The 19,475-nt window shown below is 56.8% G+C and overlaps 2 protein-coding genes across 4 annotated transcripts in view; both read left to right on the top strand.

Moving 5' to 3' along the window:
• SELENON (selenoprotein N) overlaps nucleotides 1–13,373 on the top strand; it is a 16,546-nt gene extending 3,173 nt beyond the window's left edge. Inside the window, exons 2-11 of the mRNA XM_019650198.1 lie at nucleotides 1,766–1,902; nucleotides 4,520–4,732; nucleotides 4,934–5,058; nucleotides 5,559–5,696; nucleotides 7,252–7,333; nucleotides 7,761–7,949; nucleotides 8,474–8,579; nucleotides 9,598–9,710; nucleotides 9,801–9,902; nucleotides 11,134–13,373. Coding sequence (XP_019505743.1) covers nucleotides 1,766–1,902; nucleotides 4,520–4,732; nucleotides 4,934–5,058; nucleotides 5,559–5,696; nucleotides 7,252–7,333; nucleotides 7,761–7,949; nucleotides 8,474–8,579; nucleotides 9,598–9,710; nucleotides 9,801–9,902; nucleotides 11,134–11,304 — 1,376 coding nt within the window. The 3' untranslated portion in view covers nucleotides 11,305–13,373. The remainder of the gene's footprint in view (nucleotides 1–1,765; nucleotides 1,903–4,519; nucleotides 4,733–4,933; nucleotides 5,059–5,558; nucleotides 5,697–7,251; nucleotides 7,334–7,760; nucleotides 7,950–8,473; nucleotides 8,580–9,597; nucleotides 9,711–9,800; nucleotides 9,903–11,133) is intronic.
• A 1,731-nt stretch (nucleotides 13,374–15,104) lies between these two features.
• MTFR1L (mitochondrial fission regulator 1 like) overlaps nucleotides 15,105–19,475 on the top strand; it is a 12,053-nt gene continuing 7,682 nt past the window's right edge. The window contains exons 1-3 of one of the 3 annotated variants that reach the window (XM_019650202.1): nucleotides 15,105–15,228; nucleotides 17,887–18,025; nucleotides 18,540–18,644. In XM_019650202.1, the coding sequence (XP_019505747.1) occupies nucleotides 18,011–18,025; nucleotides 18,540–18,644 (120 nt within the window). In that variant the 5' untranslated portion in view covers nucleotides 15,105–15,228; nucleotides 17,887–18,010. The other 2 variants (XM_019650200.1, XM_019650201.1) reach the window with 2 other exon arrangements.

Consider the following 19,475-nt stretch of genomic DNA (forward strand, 5'->3'; position numbering starts at 1 on the left):
CTGTGGCAGTGGGTTGCCATGGGCTACCGTGTGTAGCCAGCAGCCAGCGTGAGTGGCCAGCAGCCAGCGTGAGTGGCTGTCCAGAAGCCGGTGACTGATCTACCTCGCCTGGGAAGAGCACAATGATTGTGCCAACTTGGGCCAGTGAAGCAACGTCCTCCACACTAGACTGAAGAACAAAAGGATAGCAACTTGTCTGATCACCTTCCCCCAATTCCCCAGCGCTGTTCCCATCCCCCCAATTCCCCAATAAAAATATTTTTAAAAAAAAGGGGGGGGGGCTGATTCTAGCCCCTTAAGATTCTGACTCAGTGGGTCTGAGGCAGGCTCTGGGATCTGTGGTTTCAAACCATATCCTGGGTAATTCTGATGATCCTGATGAAGAACTGCTTCAAATGCACCCATTCAGTCGGTCAGTCTGTCCCCAAATGCCAAGCCTAGTCTCTGTACCACTAACCTGCTCTGGGACAGCAGATGTGACAAGACCCACCCCTGCTTTGTCCCGTTATGGGTGTCCTGGGACCCCACCCTCCTATTAGTCCCCCATTTTGAAATAGGCTTCGTTTCTCCCTTAAACCTTCATCGTGACTCCCTCCACAGTTGAAAGATTACAGACTTGGTAGATCTCTGAGCAGGAAGAGAGCTGAGGAATCAAGACCAGCCACTGCCAGTCCAGCCCCCCTTACACAGACGGGGAAATGGGGCCACCCAGAACATCGGTGAGAAGCGAGTCTCCTCACTCCCAAACCAGTGCTCTTCTGTGACAGCAAAGATGGCCTGATTCTGTTTCTTGTTTTCATTCATTGCTGTGAGCCCCATGCGGAGTGCCTGTCCGAGCATTGTTTGTTTCTACGTGGGCCCCCATGACAGGGACATGCTTGGCAGCATGGTCTCCATTTCTCATGTAGGAAAACCAGAGACACTGAGTGGTTTGCCCCAGATGGTCCAGCAAATGGCGCCGACCTCACCTTGGACCTGGGCTGACGATGCCCAGCCCAATGCGTTCTCCTCTCCCAACCCCAGAAAGTAGCTTCTTTCGTTGGTGCTGAGGATCCCAGCTGGGAGAGGCAGCTGCCTGCCCACATGCCACCTTTGGTGGGCCCCGCACCAAATTCATCTGGGACTTGGTTTGGAAGACAAAGGGAAGGACAAAGTGAGAATGGCCTGTCTGCAGCCAGCCTGGCCTAGTGGAAAGAGCACTGGCTGGAGTCAGGAGAATTAGTTTTGAGCTCCAGCTTCCTGGCTCCCTGATACCGAAACCTCTGGTAATAATAGCACAGCTAAAGCTTACTATGTGCTTTGTACCAGGCCTAATGAGAACACCATGGATTATCTCACTTAATTCTCATAACAAGCCACTGGCCAACCATCACAGTTGGTGAGGTGTGGGGTTGGCATTTGAACTTGGGTCATTTGGTTCTTCCTGAGCCTTTGAGATCTGCACTCCCCCAGAAGAGGGTTGTGGCTAATTGTGGCTTTGGAGTACAACAGGCCTGGGTTTGAATCCTGATTCCCCACTACTTAGCTGTGTGACCCTGGGGAAGTGACTTCACCTCTCTGAGCCTCCACGTTCTCATTTGTAAAACAGAGTTGGTAGTAATATATCTGCCTCACAGGGCTATGTGCAACTAAAATGCGATTCATATTGGTTATTACTTTGGTGATTGTAATTGTTACTCCCCAGCTCCAAGCTTGGCTCCCTTAGTCACCCGCTAGTTTAGATGCTTAAGGGCAGGGCCCCCCTCCAGCGATCTGTGTCTTGTAGGGTCAACTCCTACAGCCAGCTACGAGGAGGAGGAGGAGCTGCCCCCTGACCCCAGCGAGGAGACGCTCACCATAGAAGCCCGATTCCAGCCACTGCTCCCAGAGTCTATGACCAAGAGCAAAGACGGGTTCCTGGGGGTAAGTTCTATGGGGGTGGAAAGGGGTCCCCACAGATGGGGCCACAGACAAGAGGATCATCTGTGTGCACTTGCCTCCTGAGAATGGGGCTGTCTTCATCTTCTTTCTTTCCTTCCTTTCTCAGCTGCCCTCTGTGCTCTCAATGTGCCAGGTCTTAAGGGTCCAGAAGTGGATGCAAAGCCCTCCCTGCTGCCCAGGCACACAGTCTGATGGGGGAGGATAAGCATGAGCCTCTAACCCAGATGGGGGATCTGGGATGGCTTCCTGGAGGAGTGACATCTGTCATTCCAGGAGGAGGAGGGCTTGGCCAGGTGCCAGCAGGGGTAGGCAGGCCCTGGTTGGAGGAAAGCAAGTGCCTCACTCATAATCATTACTTTCTGCAGGTCATTCTTTTCCCCCATCCAGGCTGTGAGTTTGTTGAGGGCCAGGCTTGTGTCCCCCACATTGGTGTATCCCCAGGTCCCTAGCACAATGCCCAGCACCTGACAGGTGCTCTGTAGAACTCCGATGAACTGGACCTGAGGTTCTGCCCTTGACAGGGGGCCGTGGGGTGGGGAAGGCGCCTGACAAATGCTATGCTAACCAGCGCCCCCCTCCCCGACCGAGGTCCTGTGGACAAGGTCTCAAGCCTATGATGGGACCTAGGCATCCCCAGACCCTGCCTGCCTCTCCCAGCCTCTCTCCTGCTCTCTCCACTTGGCTTTCTCTATTCCAAACACTTCAGACATCCGGGCTTTCTTCTAACTGGGAGCCTTCTCTATGCCGTTCCCTCAGCCAGGAGCATTTTCCCCATGCCCAGCCCACACCCACACCCACAGATGAGCCTTTACATCTCAGCTGAAATGTCACTTTGGCCTGAGGGCAGGGAGTGGGTATGGCTGGACCCAGGGTACATGGGACACATGCAGAGGCATCCCAGTCAGTGGGGCTGGGAGAGACGTTACCAGACCTTGAAGAGCCTCTGTTGTCTGACCTTGGCCTTCGTTCTGCAGCAGCAGAACACCATAGCAGGTGTTGAAATAGGAGAGTTCCCGCATCAGATCTATGCTTTCCAGGCTGGCAGCTGGAGCGAAATGGGAAGCAGACAGACCAGTTCCTGGGAGGGAGGCAGTGGTGATGGAGGAAGGACAGCCTGGAGGGTGCTGGGAAAGGAGGAAAGGCAGGACGCGGCTACTAATGGAATGTGTGTGTTGGGGGAAAAGGGATTTGATGGCAGGAGTTGGGGAGATTCAGGCTTCTGGCGGGTGACCAGGTATATGGTGGCCATTTCCTCCGTGGGGACTGGAGGAAGCAGGTTTGGTGGGGAGGAAACGAGGTCAGATCGCCATGTTGAAGTTGAGGCGCCTGGGGGATGTCCAGGGGAAAATTCAATAAGCGGTTCGAAACACAGGTTTGACCTTCCATGGGAAGCTCTGGGTGGGGTTGGGTTTGGTGGTGATGAGCCTGGAGTGGGGGTTGAATCTGTCTGAGCATATGAGTCACCCGCAGAGCGATAAGAACGTGCACTGACAGGGCAGATGGGTCAGGAGCAGCACCCCCAGCCTGGCCTCCCTAGCAGAGCCCCACAGAGCCCAGCCCCACTTTGCAGACAGCTCCCCAGCAGGGACTCTCCAAGCCTATGAGCTGGACCCGGCAGGTAGGCGGGCAGGCTCTGCCTGGCCCTGCACAGCCAGCCCTGCTTTGAGGACCTGCCTGTTCAACCCCTTCAGTGGCAGCGCCCTGCACCTCTCTCCTCCCACCTCTGCTTCCCACTGAGCCTGGGCCCCCATCACCATGGAGCTGGGGAAGGGAGAGCGGACCTGCTGCTGTCAAAGATGAAGGTCGCTCCCTGGGGACTGAACACCCTGAGGGGTGCCTGGCACTCACTGTCCTGGTGGCTGATGCCTCAGCAAGACGGGACTCCTGCCTGTAGCCCAGAAGGGCAGGGAGAGCTACTGAAGGTAGAGCGTCCCCCAGGGGCCCCGCATGCCCCAGGCAGGTGCACAGACAGGCCTGCAGCCTCTGACCCTCATTCTCGGCTGCCCATCAGCGTATCAGACAGAAGTGAGGCGGGTTCCTGATGGGGAAATGGCTCAGGGTAGACTGTTTGCTCAGGTGCCCGCCAGTGTGGCACAGGGTACTCTTGTCTGTGGCCTCATCCTGCTCTTAACCTTGGAGATTTCACTCAAAAGGTAGTCACTGCCTCCCTCCTCAGACGTAGCTCCAAACCCAAACTCTGACCTTGTCAGTGGGACGTTAACCTCCTCAGAGAGACTTGGAGACGGAATCAGGGAGTAGAAAGCAAGGCCGGTTGTGGGGGTGAGGAAGTCTTCCCCCACCCCCTGTTCTAGTCCTGGGTGGCCCTCCAGCGAGCTGCTTTCGCATGGGCGGGGCCTCACTGGGCTGCAGGGGCCCTGCTTCTCAGGCTCGGGGCCAAGGAGGGTGGGATGAGCCTCAACTCTGGCAGGACAGCGCCAGACCTGTGGCCACCACCAGGGCAGGAGCCTTCCCTGAGTCCCTCTGCTCCCTCAGCTTGCGGGCTGGCCCGGGGCTCAAGGGAGCCCTCCATCCATATATGGGATGGCACCCCAAGTCGTGGTTCTCAGTGGCCCAGAGCTTCGGCTGTCCCCTGCTCCAGGTCTCCCGCCTGGCCCTGTCCGGCCTCCGCAACTGGACTACCGCAGCCTCGCCAAGCGCTGTGTTTGCCGCCCGCCACTTCCGGCCCTTCCTTCCGCCTCGGGGCCACGTGGAGCTGGGCGAGCCCTGGTGGATCATTCCCAGTGAGCTGAGCGTCTTCACCGGCTATTTGTCCAACAACCGCTTCTACCCACCGCCGCCCAAGGGCAAGGAGGTGAGGGCAGCCCACGCCCTAGCCCAGGCGCAGCCCCCTCCTCTGCACCTGGCCCCCCATGCTGCCCCACCTGCTCTCAGCTTCTCTCTGGACCCATCCCTACCTTGGCCTTTAGCAGGTTCCCAGCTGACCCTCACCCAGGGGACCCGGGCCCAGCAGGGCTCAGCCAGCCATCCTGGGGTCCCACTGCCGTCCCCCCAGGTCGTCATCCACCGGCTCCTGAGCATGTTCCACCCGCGACCCTTCGTGAAGACCCGCTTTGCCCCTCAGGGGGCCGTCGCCTGCCTGACTGCCATCAGCGACTTCTACTACACTGTGATGTTCCGGTGAGCGGTCCTCGCAGTGCCACCCTTGCCTCCCCCCTGGGCCTGGGACTCCAGGGCACAGCACAGAGCCCCCTCCCACCAGTTTCCACCCCAGGGTCTTGCCCAAGCAGCTGTGGCTCTCTGAGCCCCAGTTTCCTCGTGTGTCCATCAGGATGGTGGTAATTTTCTCCCAGGAGGAAGAGAAAAAGCACAGAGTGTGCTTAGCAGAGGGCTGGTGGCTCTGATTGTCATGCACACAGCAGGGTGTACAGAGCTGTGACACCAGGTCGCGCACACCCTTGAGAGGCTGTGAGAGCTCAGAGGAGCCGGACAAGGCTTCTGCGGATGGGCAGCACTGGGAGGGCCTCGTGCCTTCTCCTTGCCCCACACACTCCCCTTCCCGCCTGCCTAGGCCTGTCCCCCACAGAGCCTGGCCAAGGGTTCCCAGGCATTGGGGCGGAAGTCAGAGGGTGGGCTCCGGTTCAGGGGGGCCTGCTCCCAGCTGGGCTCCTTCCCTGCAGGATCCACGCTGAGTTCCAGCTCAGTGAGCCGCCCGACTTCCCCTTCTGGTTCTCACCCGGCCAGTTCACCGGCCACATCATCCTCTCCAAAGATGCCACCCACGTCCGCGACTTCCGGTTGTTCGTGCCCAACCACAGGTAGGATCTTTGGCCCAGCCCATCCCCCGGCTCCAGGGTGGGAGCAGGTGCCCAGAGGCCCCCCCCCTAGTCTCTGCCCCTCCTTTGCTCCCCAGACCCACCCATCTTGGGAGAGGACTGAACGCCTTCTTGGGAGGGACCTAGAGTTGACCCTGGAGGAGGCAGATTGAGGAGGGTTATTCTATCATCTGACCAGTATGTCCCAGATGCTGCATGGGCCTGGCCTGCCAACACTGTGCCTAGGACCCAGTGCAGCAGCAGCAGACCCTCCCTAAAGCTAGAGCCTCCTGCCCTCATACCACTGACGGACCCCGACATACCCCTAACCACAGCCTGCGCATGCCACCCTAGGGGAAGGCCAGCAGGTGGGCAGGCACGTGGCATGTTGGGGTCCAGAAAGGCTTCTCAGAAGCATAACCCTGGGGGGTGAGGAAGGTTAGCCAGGCAGAGAAAATGGCACATACAGAGGCCTGGGGGCAGGCCCCCCACTGCCTGCAGTTGCTACCACAGAGCATCAGGGGGCTCCTGGGACGGTTCTGTGGCAGCCACCTGCCTGCCTGCCTGACCTGCTCCGGGTCAGCCTCTCGTCAGGGGTCCTGGAGACCCAGGCTTCAGGCCTTTGCCAGATTCATCCCTGACAGCCAGTGGCTGTAGTGACTGTTCAGGGACAAAACGTGAGCCGGGAGCTGAGAAGCCCAGAGTTAAGTCTCAGCCATGACACCAGCGAGCTGCATGGTGGGTGAGCCCTGTGGGTAAGGCCCTGGCCCTCTCTGGGGCTCAGTTTCCTCGTTTGCTAGATGGGAGGCCGGCTCCTGGGCAGGAGTGGGGGGCTGGTTGGGACAGCCTGGGAAGAGGAAGTTGCCCCCAGAAGCAGGAGTGGCTTCCTCTCCCTCCTTGGAGGGAGGATGCATCCTGGGCCACAGGGTGAGATCAGATGAGCAAGCAAGCAAGCAAGCGCCTGTGCTCCCAGGCGCAGCCCCGCCTACATCTGCCTCCACCCCAGGTTGGAGGTGGGAGGTCCTGGACTGGATGAAACAGAAGGAAAGGGGCCAATAACCAGCCCCAGGGCCAGGCCACAGGGACTGCTGACCCTCTCTGAGGGCACCCAGCTCATCTGCCCAGAGTAGTTGGTTGTCAGTCCTGGTGCGCCCCCATGTGGCAGTTCCACAGATGGCACCTGGGTAAGCCAGACTTCCTGCTGGAGGACAGCGTCAGGTTTTCACCGCTGCCCCACTCTGTGTCCTGGATGAGCTCTGCCTGGAAGGGCCCAGGGCAGACATGGATGTGAAAGCCCTTTGCGAACTGTAAAGGCTGGGCCAGTGGAGGGTGGTGTGGTGGCCTTAGGAAGAGCAGCCCAGGGAGAGGAAAGGGCCCAGGCTCTGCAGTCAAAGTCCCAGCAGCTCTGAGACTTTGGGTTCAACTTGTCAGGCCTCAGTGTCCTCATCTGTAAAATGGGGACAGTTGTGTGCTTTCAGCGAGTTAATGTCTGACATGTGGTTCATGGCCCTTGATGATGGTGGTGTTCTGCCCTCACCGCCCGCTCACCCGTCCCCAGGTCTCTGAATGTGGACATGGAGTGGCTGTATGGGGCCAGTGAGAGCAGCAACATGGAGGTGGACATTGGCTACATACCCCAGGTGAGCGCTCAGATGGTCCCTGCCCACTTAGGAAGGCGGGGCTCAGCTGCAAGGCTCTGTCACGGGTCCTCCCCGCCTGGCTGCAGGGAAGGCCCAGCTGGCTGGGAGCCTCAGGGAAGTCCAAGGTGAAGGACAGAGCTCCAGGCACGCTGAAACCAACTGTCCCCAAAACAGGAGTCAGGGAAGCCACCTGTTCCTGCACACAACATCCGCCATGGCCCTCAGACAGCTTCCCACAGTGGAAGGAGCCCTGGCTGTGACCCGGACTCACCACATAGCCTTAGCCAGACCCTGCCCTTCCCTGGGCCTGTCTCCCCACCTCTGCAGTGAGTGGGGGATCTTTGAGGGTCTCTCAGGGCCCCTTGAGGATCCTTGCCCATCTCTGACATCCCTCCCTGATGTCACCCCTCCCTGACCTCCGGCCTAGATGGAGCTGGAGGCCACAGGCCCCTCAGTGCCCTCCGTGATCCTGGACGAGGACGGCAACATGATCGACAGCCGCCTGCCCTCGGGGGAGCCCCTCCAGTTTGTGTTTGAGGAGATCAAGTGGCAGCAGGAGCTGAGCTGGGAGGAGGCCGCCCGGCGCCTGGAGGTGGCCATGTACCCTTTTAAGAAGGTGAGGCTGGGCAGGGGTGAGGGCCGGGGTCAGGCTCCACGGGGCTGGGGCTGGGGCTGTGGGCGCAGCAGTGGGCACGGGGCTCTGGGCTTCGTGCAGGGCTTGCTGCTGAGGCTGCCCCCCTGCAGGGCTCAGTGGGGCCAGAGGAGCCTCCCCTTCACCATCGGAACTTGGAGGAGGCATCCCCATCCCCCATTTCAGCAACCTCCCTCACACACACGCATGCACACACATACACATTATACACGTACATGTATATACACACATTAACACGTGTGTATACACACACTATCCATACTACACACATTTACAAACACACACGTTTATATACACACACTATATATACTACATGCATATCACAAACACGTGTATATACAATACTATACATACTACACACGCGTTACAAACACACTTGCATGTATACACACAATCTATATACTACACACACATACGCATTCCACACTCTTTCCCTGATGGGACCCTGGCCACACACAGTAGCTTCTCTCTGTCTCGCTTGGCCCCAGGTCACCTACCTGCCATTCACCGAGGCCTTCGACCAAGCCAGGGCCAAGAACAAGCTGGTGCACTCGATCCTGCTGTGGGGGGCCCTGGACGACCAGTCCTGCTGAGGTGAGGGAGACCTGGCCAGTCCAAGGAGAGATTGCGGGGGAGACTTCACACCTTGTAGGGTGCAGGAGGCTCTGAGACCAACGGGCCTCTCCTATTGGAGCATGAGGGACTTGGGGATGCCACAGGGCAGGGGTGTGGGCTGAGGGCTTGGGGGAGTTTCTGTGCTGAGCTCAGAGAAAGAGCCCAGCTCAGCCATTTTCAGCCTGGGAACCTTGGCCAAGTGCCTTCCCCTTTCTGAGCCTCAACAGTGAAGAAGGGGTAACATACTTGTCTCCCAGAGTCCTGAAAATGGATGTGAACGTGCCTGTGCTCTGTAAAGTGTGACACAAAAATGACAGAAAACAATAGTGCCAGAGGCTGGGCAGGCATTCACTTATCCGGGAAAGCCACCAAAGACCTACTGGGTGCAAAGTTCTTTGAGTATCAGACAGCGGGTACAAAGATGAGTAAAACGGTGGGCCTGTCCTCATGCAGCCACTCAGCAAACCTCCTGGGCGCCTCCTGTGCCAGGCCCTAGGCTAGCTGCTGGGAGTCTTGCAGTGAGGAAGTCCGAAGTGGTCCCTGTGCTTGGGGAGCGCACAGTGGAATGCCGAAAGCAGACACCGACTGAATAAGGACGCGCCTGGCGAGTGTTACACAGGCTGAGGCCACAGTGGTACGAGAGTGTGGAACTGGGGGAGTCGGGAAGACTTCTTAGAGAAGTGACGCTTAAGCTGAGACTTTCAAAGATGAGCAGGAGACGAATAGTCTGTACAAAGGCCCTGGGGCACAGAGTTTCATGGGCTTAAGACTACAAGTCCCTGGGCCAGGCAGGGCTCCACCCTAAATCTCAGCCCTGGATGCCAGGATGTTACTGATGTGAATGACAGCTACCATTTGTTCAGCACCTACAGGCTCTTTGAATCTGTTTCACCTGGGTGCACAGACCATTCTGTGGTCCCTGAGGTTTGGTGCTGATTGAAACCAGTCAGGCCTGTGGTGGTGCCTCACTCTCCCGGCCTTGCCTCTCCCTGAACAGGTTCAGGGCGGACTCTCCGGGAGACCGTCCTGGAAAGTTCGCCCATCCTCGCCCTCCTCAATGACAGCTTCATTAGCACCTGGTCCCTGGTGAAGGAGCTGGAGGACCTGCAGGTGAGTGGAGGGTGGGTGGCAACAGCCCCTTGGAAGCCCCTGGGACAGTGCTGGGGGCCACGGCAGGACTATGCCCAACTGTCCCCACAGAACAACCAGGACAACCCTTCCCACAAGAAGCTGGCTGACCTGCACCTGGAGAAGTACAGCTTCCCCGTGGAGATGATGATCTGCTTGCCCAATGGCACCGTGGTAGGACAGCCCCACCACCTGTACCAGCCCGGGGCCAGGCACCTGGGGCAGAGGAGGCAGCCAGCCAGGGGCAGGGACTTGCACACCTCATCAGGCTTCGGGTCTGGCTCCACCAATTCTGTGCTGGTCTCTTAGCCAGTCTGAGCCTCAGCTATCCCATCTGTAAAATAGGAATCCTGGTTCCCACTCTGCCTGCCTCGTGCAGGTGTCAGGATGCTCCTATGGGAAGGAGGACCTCAATAGCACTTTGGGGACCGGGCAGCAGTGGGCACAGTGTAGCAGCAGAGTGGATAGGAAATGGCCTGGAAGGGAAGGCTCACCTTGGACCATTGTGGCCAGCCCTGAGCTAGGAGGAGGAAAGAGGGGCCAGGCCTTGTGACAGGCAGAGAGGACCAGGGGACGCACCAGGCCAAGCCAAGCTTCAAGACCCTACCTCTCCAAAGGGCCCCTTACAAGCATGCACACGTGCTCTCGTTGGATTCTCACAGCAGCTTTAGGAGCTAGATGATCCCAAATGCCCACTTTTTTTCTTTTTAAGATTTTTTTTATTGGGAAATTGGGGGGATGGGAACCGCACTGGGGAATTGGGGGAAGGGGAACAGACAAGTTGCTGTCCTTTTGTTCTTCAGTCTAGTTGTGGAGGACATTGCTTCACTGGCCCAAGTTTAGCATCTTAGCTGTAGAGGGCAGTGTCACTGGCCCTCATATGTGGGATCCGAACCGGGGCCCTCTGGCATCCCAAGCCAGTTGTTAACCATCGCACCACTCAGCCGGCCCCCAAATGCCCACTTTATAGACAAGGATACTGAGGCTCAAAAGGTCCAAGACTTGGCAAAAGTTGCACAAGTGAGGAGTGTAGCTGGCTTTGAACCAGGCCTGCCTGCGATCCTCAGCATCACCTGCTCTCCTGACAGAAGGCAGTGTGGAGTTCAGGAGTCACGGGCGCAGAGGGGTCATGAGGGTAGGGGCAAGGGAAAGGTGGCGTTGAAAGGCGTTAGGTTTTCGCCCAGTGGGCGGACGAGGTGTGGGAGCTCTGTGGTCAGAGGGCTCTGTGTGAACAGAGGCAGGAACTGGGGTCAGGTTCTGCCCCGCTTGTCTGCCATCCCCCTCAAAGCGAGGACAATCGAGGCCTGAGAGTGGCCGCTTCTCCCAAGGGAACCTGAGCAGACAGGGAGCGGAGGGGCCGTGCGCCTGGGTGGGCCCTGCTCTCCTCACCCAGCCCTTCTCCCAGGTCCACCACATCAACGCCAACTACTTCTTGGACATCACCTCCATGAAGCCTGAGGACATCGAAAACAATGTCTTCAGCTTCTCATCCACCTTTGAAGACCCGTCCACGGCCACCTACATGCAGTTCCTGAAGGAGGGCCTTCGGCGCGGCCTGCCCTTCCTCCAGCCCTAGTGTGCCCAGGCGGGGGCAGCTGGAAAGAGGCCTCCAGCGCTGATGGACAGGCCCCCCCGGCCCCAGAGCCAGAGCAGTCCTCACACATTTCAAACGTCAGGCACTCCCACCCCCTCCATTCCCAGGCTGCCTGTGAGGTCGGAGGTCAACTGAGGGTAGCCATCGTAGCTTTGCCTCTGTTTTGGGGGGTTGCCAAGGGGGTGCCTGGGCTGACTGGATGGGTCAACCTCTAGCTCCAGCTGCCACCATCGGCCTGGCTCCAGAAGCTGTTTGGAACCCCCCAAAGTGAAGCCTGGGGTCATTTCCCTGGACCTCACCCTCTCAGGCACATAGTCAAGGCCCTTGTGGGGTGCAGGATAGGGAAGAGTGGGTGCTCGGAAAACAGGGCCACCCCTTTCTCCTTACTTGCACCCCCTCCTGAAAGGAACATCAAGAAGCCCTGACATGGGTCAGGGGGAAGGGAGAGCCAGAGAAGTGTTGTTTGTGTGGAGCCTGCTTCCTGGCCACAGCCCTGGCCGCCCTCCTGTACCTGGTGTCCCCAGTGGGCTCAGTCTCAGCTGAAGACAGCCGTGTGGAGGCTCCAGGCGGAACCCTCCTTCAGAAGGGAAGTCATACAGTACCCCAGACCGCGGCTCCCCAGTACCCCAGACCGCGGCTCCCCAGACCAGCCTATCCGCCTAGTGATAGGACGCCAGAAACTGTTTGGGGTCTGGCTGGAGGCCAGGTGTCTGGGAAGGTTTCGTGTGAAGTAGGCTTCTGCCTTAGCAAGGGGCTCCACTGAAGAGTCCCTGAGCCCCAGGCCCAAGGCACCCCCACTGCCTGTCCCAGCACAGGGTCACAGTAGGATTGCTGGAGCCAGAGCCCTGGCATCGCCTCCTGCCCCTGAGACCTCAGCTCCACAGATGTGTAGCCCAGCTAAAGAATACAGCACCCCCCACCCCCCACCCCGAGCCAGCACTGGCAGGGCAGCCCAGACCAGTTTGCCCCCCATTGGGTGGCCACTGAAACTCCTTGGCCACACTTAGGACGTTGGTCCACGTCCCAAGCCACTGACTCCAGCCATTCTCTTTTTTTATACACACAGAAAAGTGTTTTTATATGTGAACTTTCTCACAGTTTGTAGGTATTTTTGATAACCCTAGCACTGAGGAGAAGGGACAGTGGTTTCCCCCAGCAGCTGCCCCATGATGGCTGGATCTGAAATCCTAGATGGATCCAACTTGATGTCTTTGCAGTTGCACCTATGGGAAGAAATATTCCTCTCTTCCTTCTCTTCTAGCTTTTTAAAAACAGTCAGTGTACCCCAACTCTGTCCTTGTCCTCCACGCAGGCCCCATGAGGGGCCCTAGGGCTTTCATTAAGGCCTCGGAGCCAAGCCTGCTCCCCCGGCCCTGCCCCACAGGGGCTCACTCTTAAACCTGGGAGAGGAAGGAAGGTGACAGTTCCTCACACACACTCCCAGGCCTCCCATCTGTTGAGCTCCCCTGCCTGTCATTGGCGTATCCACACTGAGGCACTTTGTGAAGATTACATGTATTTTCTCATTTAAGCTTCACAACAAACCTGTGAGGCAGATATTAACTTCCCATTTTACAGATGAAGAAACTGAGTCTCAGGGAAATACAGTGACTTGCCCCAGGTCGCTCAGCGGCAGAGTTGAGATTCAGCCGGAGTTGTGTTTTGTTTTGCATTGCATCCCCGCTTCTCTCCTCTGCCTGTTTTCACTGAGGTGAAAAAGAAAGCTTTTCACACCAAAATGTCTCATTCCCCTCTGATCTCCAGACGTAATGAGGCATGAACTAGCAAGCTCAGCCAAGTCCAGTATATCCTGGGAGGCAGTGCTTCCATGCCCTTTACAGGGAGGGACGGCCCCTAAGTCCATCTCTGCTTCGGGCATGGGTGGCAGAAAGGCACTGATTGCTTGGGCTTTCTGCATCCTTATCAGATGCCTCTGACCTCCAAGCTCATGGTGGGGGAGGGCCCCCAGCTGCCTTGTCACCCCTCTGCCTCTTCCCTCACCTGTCCCATGTCCTATAATAAAATTGGAGAGACTAGGGTGGTTCTAAGTGCCTTTGAGTGGAATGTTGTTCACCTCTGTCCTTGATCTGACTCCTGTGGGACTGGCTTGCCAGATGGGCAAGGGAATGAGGCTGGAATGCCTTTGAGGACAGACTAGCTTATCTGTCAGCAGAGGGCTTGAGTGACTTTCTTAAAATAAGTTTGTGATAGACCCAGTAGTAGAACTTACTGTTTTTAGAATCTGATGCTCCGTGTTATAAAGATTCTGAAATTAAACCCATTATCTTAGAAGCAGAGCCCGAGACAGGCATTAAGTAATTTTTTTGAGGGAGTGCACTCAGGAAAAACCTGTAAAAGGAGTGAAGCAGAATGGGGAAAAGAGAAACGCTGAGCAGGTATAGAGTCTCAAAGCTGACTCTTGGCCTGATCACAGGAGAAGGGCACTGGAGCATAAACCACACTAGAGTCGAACCGGCCTTTTGTAGCTTGTATCAGTCATTCATTGACTTGGGGGTGGAGTAACTTCCCAAAATAGGGCTTCCATTCTCCCTTCTGCAGGGGCAATTTTCCACAAAAGAGGGCAGCTGTAAGCAGCCAACACAGCAGCTGGAGGATGGGTTCACTGGCAGAGTAGAGGGGATCTGGGTGAAGCACCAAGAGCATTACCATACCCAGGAAAGGATGGCTTTGCAAGATTTGTCATTGCCGAGGAGAGGGAAATCAGTGATGAAAGTAATTGCCATCTTCGAAAGAGGGCTGGAAGTCAACCATCATCATTTGAAATATGGTGGGAATCAGGATGGACAACCTCCTTAGGTATCTGGCCAGGACCAGCTACATAATTTGCAGGATCCAGTGCAAAATGAAAAAGCAGGACCCCTTGTTAAAAAAAAAAAATGACTTTCAGGAGGGCAACAGCAGAACATTAAAGCAAGCACAGAGTTCTGACCGGTGAGGCCCTGTGTGACTGGGAGTTGCAGGCTTTGAGGCCAAAGAACTGCAGTCTGTGAGCCAGGCACAGACACCTGCTGAGGTCAGAGGGGGGCACGTGACCCAGGCCTGGATGCCATGGAGACCAGGACCTGGAGGGTTTCAGCACAAGGAGGGAGTGGGTTGAACGAGCTTGGAAGGAATGTGGGTGTCTTTCCCAGTGCCTCTGGGGTCTTCCCATCAATCTATCCTGCCCATCTGATCAACTCACTGAAAATACTGTGTGTGTGAGACAGAGCGAGGGGAGAGAGAGAGAGAGAAACCATAAAGGCTAAAATAGAAGCTACAAAGCTGGAGGGCAGGAGGCAGAGAAGAAGCCCATTCTTGCTGGAGAGAAGGCTGGAGAGGGTCTTGGGTGGTAAGTATGAACTGTGAAGGGGACCAGGGAGAGATGCAAGGCAAGCTCGGCCACCGGAAGACCTGGAACTCCAGGGTGGAGGATTCTGAAGTTTGCAGTAGGGGTGGGGACAACAGACACTACACAATTTGGGGTCTGAGCAGCAACATAGTCAGACCTCAGCTTCCAAAGGTTGGATTGGGACTAACAGCAACAAGGAAACGGAGAACAGCGGAGGACAGGACCAATCAGGCCTCCGGCGTCTATTATAGAAGGTTCGTCAATTTTTCCCTAGGGCTCCGACAGGAGGGGGCGTGGTCTCGATAATGGGTGTGTCCCTCCCTCGGGGACCGCACGTGCTGCCCGCCCACCGCCCCGCCCACGCAGAAGCTGTGCTTGCCCGGCAGCCAGAGAGGCCCGCTTTCCGTGGAAGCGGCGGGGCGCGGCTCGGTGCGCAGCTGCAAAGGACCGCTTCCGGGGGGGGGCGGGCCAGCGGAAGTGAGGGCAGTTGATGTTGGGCGGCCCGCTGGTGGTAGGAGGGGCCGTGAGGTGAGTGAGTCCCGGAGCCGGTGGCTGAGGTGAGACTAGGTCCGAGTGCAGCCCGGGTGGAAGGAGCGGGGCCTTCTGACTCGGCAGTCCGCGCGGCCTAGTGTCAGGCGGCGTGCGGAGCCCTCGGTTCCAGTTCCCGCGCCAGTTCTCGCGGGAGCCGGAGTTGTCCGCCTCATTTGGCACGGGGGGAAACTGAGTCCCGAAGGGGGTGTTGCTCGCCCGAGTCACCCAGCTTCGGCGGCCGAGCTACACCAGAAGCTTCTCGTGTCGGCCGCGGTCCTCGGCGAGCCGGGCCGCCGCCTCTGCCGTCTCCTCGCCCCTTCTGGGGCCGGGCCCGGGGCCTGTGGGTCGGCAGCGAGAATTGGCCGACCTTGCCCCCGTCGGGTCGGGCTGTTGCGGGGGAGGGGAGGCGTATCCCGGGCAAGGTCCCCGTAGCGGCTCCCCTGGCGCAGCTGTCCGCGGGGCAAAGTTCCGCTGAGCGTGGCGGCCCCCAGTGGGGCGCCCGGGACCCAGGGTTGATGAGACCAGGCCCTGCCCTGGAGGAGCTGTCTCCTGCGGGACCGTGTGTCAACATGACAACAGCCTCGACAGGGGCTGTGGGAGCGCAGAGGTGGTAAGAACCTACCAGCGTTGCCAGGAACTGGGGCGCGTCTTCTAGCCAGTGACAGTGTGTGATGGGGTGGGGGAGGGTATGAAGGCTAAGTCGGTGCTCTCGTTCATTCATTTCTTAACTGGACAAATGTTTTAAGTGCTTACTCTGCCAGGCATTGTGCTGTGCCTAAGGGAAGTCCCTGCCCCCCTGACACATGGCTCTTTACAGTCACCTAATTACTACTGTCGGGAGAGGACTCCAGAGGAAATGCAGGGTTGCTGTGGCATGAATAATAAAGGACCTGACTGTCAGGGAAGGGAAGGTGATGCTTAAGCCGAGCTCGGAAGAATGATTAAGAATGAGCTTGAGGAAGGGGGTGCTGGTGTTTCAAGCAGAGGGAATATTATGGACAAGGCCCCCGAGGTGGTGTTGGGTGCTGAAAGAAGGCCAGTATGGCTGAAGGGCAAGGGGAACGCAGGAGGTGTGGCCATGAAGTGTGTGCAGCCGCCAGATTATAGGCCTTGTAGGCTGTGCTGAGGTTGGGCCACTGAGGGTTGGGCCTGGTGTTGGAGGACTTGCAGGCCCTGCTGAGGCGGCTAGATTTTATCCAGTTAGCGCAAGCCATAGCGGTTCTAAACAAAGGAACAATGTGGCTAGCAATATCCCTCTGGCTGTTGTGTGAGTTAGGTGCAGCTGCATATTTGGAGGGAAGTGGCTGCAATGACTAAAGTGAGAAAAGGAGGAGAAGCACTGTTACGGGGAACTTGTGGCAGGCACTGACATTCAGCAGAGCTTCGTACACAGAGGTACTTTGGTAAAAGGCTTGATCTGTACTGAGAAGTTGAGCCCATGCAGGAGACTTGAGTGACCTTCCTGTCTCCAGCTTCCTTTCCCCACAAAGTGAGTGATAACTCCTCCGGGAGGTTTACAGAAAGAACAGCTTTGGTAGTCAGTCCATCCCCTCCCTGTTCAGAGGCTGCCCTTGGCAACCCAGTTACTTCTCACCTGGGCACTCCCAGCCCTCATGACTTGACCCCCCCACACCCCCACCCCCCGTTAATCTTTACAACTTCGTACTCTGCTCCTCTTCATGAATCGCGCACCTTCCTGACCTGGACCTGCGGTGTTGTTGCTGATTTTCTTCCCTTCCTGAACTCTGAACTCCCCATAGGGCCTTGGGGCCAGAGGGCTAAACCCCCCGGGCCACCTGCCTAGCAAGCCTTTCTTGAGCAGTGATATCCAGCCTTGGCTAGAATTATGGATTCAGGTGCTTTCTCCTCTAGTTCCTTGAGAGCACGGCTGTGTCTTACTCGTCCACAGCCCTTACAGTGCCCAGCACAGGGTGGGTGGTGGTAAGTGTTAGATGAGCAGGGGAATGAGTTTCCTCACTGATTGCATCTGCTCACCACGCAGGGGCAGCTATGAAGAATCCAGTCAGGGTGACACCCCCCATCTGTCACATTGTAACAGTTCATTAAACACTTCAAAATTCCCTGCTTCACCAACTGATCTTAAAGTAGCCAAGACTGGCAGCTGTTCTTGTCCTCTTTTTACAGGTGCAGAATCCAGCATTTGGGAAGGTTAAGTGACTTGTCTATGTCTACAAAGCCAATAGATGGCTGAGCCAGGATTAAAAAAATTAGACTCTTCCCTGTAGCCTAGTAGACTGAAATTGGCGCGAGCCGGCTGTTCATTTACCTCCCCCCCTGGCAGGGGTCCAGCCTATAGGCTGGGTGGCACATGCTGGGCTCTCACATCTCAGCGTCAAGAATGAACGCTGGGCTTGGGTGGTATTAATACCTACTATTTGGCTTTCCCATGAGCTTTTTAACTACCAAAGAGTTCTGTTCCCTCTTTACAAGCTTTGCTTCAGGAAACCAAGGGCCCAGGAGGGCTCCCAGGGTTGTCCAAGCTCACACAACAAGTTTGGAACAAAACCTCTAAGGATCTGGATTTGGTGAGGGCAGCATGTTGGGCTGGTTTTCTCCCCTGTGAAATGTCAGAGAAACCTTGGTGTTAGTCATGGCTCTGCAGTGCCTGGTTTTGTGGGGCTTGTGTGATGGTATTAAGTCCCCATTGTGAGGCTGTTTCACAGGATGGGAACTCTGGTGTTCCTGAAGATGGCCTGATATGAAGGCATCACGCCTCCTGCCTGCCTCCCGGAGCTGCCCTGTGGCTGCCTCGTCCTTCAAGTGCAGGAGCCAGTTGAAACGTCGGGAATGGAAGCCAGTGTGGTGAGGGGCATTCCCAGGGCAGGTGTGGTGCAGAAGCTGAGCACAGGGCCTGCTGAAGTTCCAAAACGCCAATTAATCCTTCCTTTCCCCTGGAGGCCTGGAACTGGTTGGAGGCCACCCTTCCACACACTCCCCCCAGGCAGAAACAACTATGATTCAGGGGGCAGTTAAGGAGTCACTGTTTTCTGCCTTTCTATGCCGAGGGAAGGGAGGGAAGCCTGGATGGTCCCTGCACCCAGCTACTTCCTCAGCCCTTCGCCAATCCTCCCAACGTTGGCTGTGCCTTGGCAGCAGCAGGTGTCCCCTTAGGTGGTTTGCCAAGGTGAAGACTAACAGCTGGGGAACCTGCCGTCACTTATAATTGAGACTTGACTTACACCCCGCCCCCCGCCAATGCCCTGTCCCTGGGATTGAGGAATTCAGTTTCCCTGGTAAAGGAAAGGGGATGGGGGAAGAGGATGGGGACGGTACTGGGACTCATCTCTGAGGTTGTGCTTACCCCTCTCTGCTCTAGACCATCCCAATCTGGCAAAACAAGCCACATGGGGCTGCTCGCAGTGTAGTGAGAAGAATCGGGACCAACCTGCCCCTGAGGCCATGTCCCCGGGCATCCTTTGAGGTGAGTGTGCTGGAAGGGCAGGGAGAAGAGAGGCCCAGAGTATGGAAGGTGGATGCTGTGCCTGAGTCCTTGGCATTGCCAAAGCAGGTGGCTTTCCTGGTCATTGTGCTTTCCTGATGGCACACAGACCTGTGACCACAACAGTAAGGCTTCCAATTTGCTCATAAATGAATACTCTTACATGTGTGATGCCTCTGATTTCATTAGGCTCCAGCAATCCAGTTATCAGAGCAGGCCGAAGGCCCTTGCTGACACACCTCCAGACCAGCGAGGTCTGTGTGAGGTATTGTCGGTCCCCACATGGGATACTGAGTGCTGTGTGACTCTGAGCTGAGCCCTAAGACTTGGCCACTTCGCCACCTATTTTTAGTTTCCCTGAGGCCATTATTCCTCCTCCTCTTATTTCTGGCCACGTCTGGCTACTTCTTTACTCGGCTACTTCAAGCTTCCCTGTATGTCTCGGGGGCCTTGGGCACCCCCACTCTGCAGCAGATTCTCGCCTGGCCCACGTCTCTGAGACCCTCTTCTGCAGTGGAAAGCTAAGCAGTATTAGTCCCAACTGCTTCCCTCTAAGAACTAATGGTTAAGCCCCAGCTTCAGGCTACATGCTTCAGGTGTGAGCTTTTGGGACACAAAAGAAATACTTCAGGTTTCTGCCTACACAGGAGACAAATATATGCCTGAAAAGATGTGGGCCCAGGTGGACACAAAAATGCAGGAGCTGAATTTGTGCATCAAATGTTGACCTGCATAGTCTGTAGGAGCTAGAGCTGGAGTCAGAAGTGGTGTCGGCTGGTATGAGAGTCGGCGGGGGGATAGGGGGGTGGGGGT

This window comes from Hipposideros armiger, unplaced genomic scaffold, assembly GCF_001890085.2.
Source record: "Hipposideros armiger isolate ML-2016 unplaced genomic scaffold, ASM189008v1 scaffold_138, whole genome shotgun sequence".
NCBI lineage: Eukaryota > Metazoa > Chordata > Mammalia > Chiroptera > Hipposideridae > Hipposideros > Hipposideros armiger.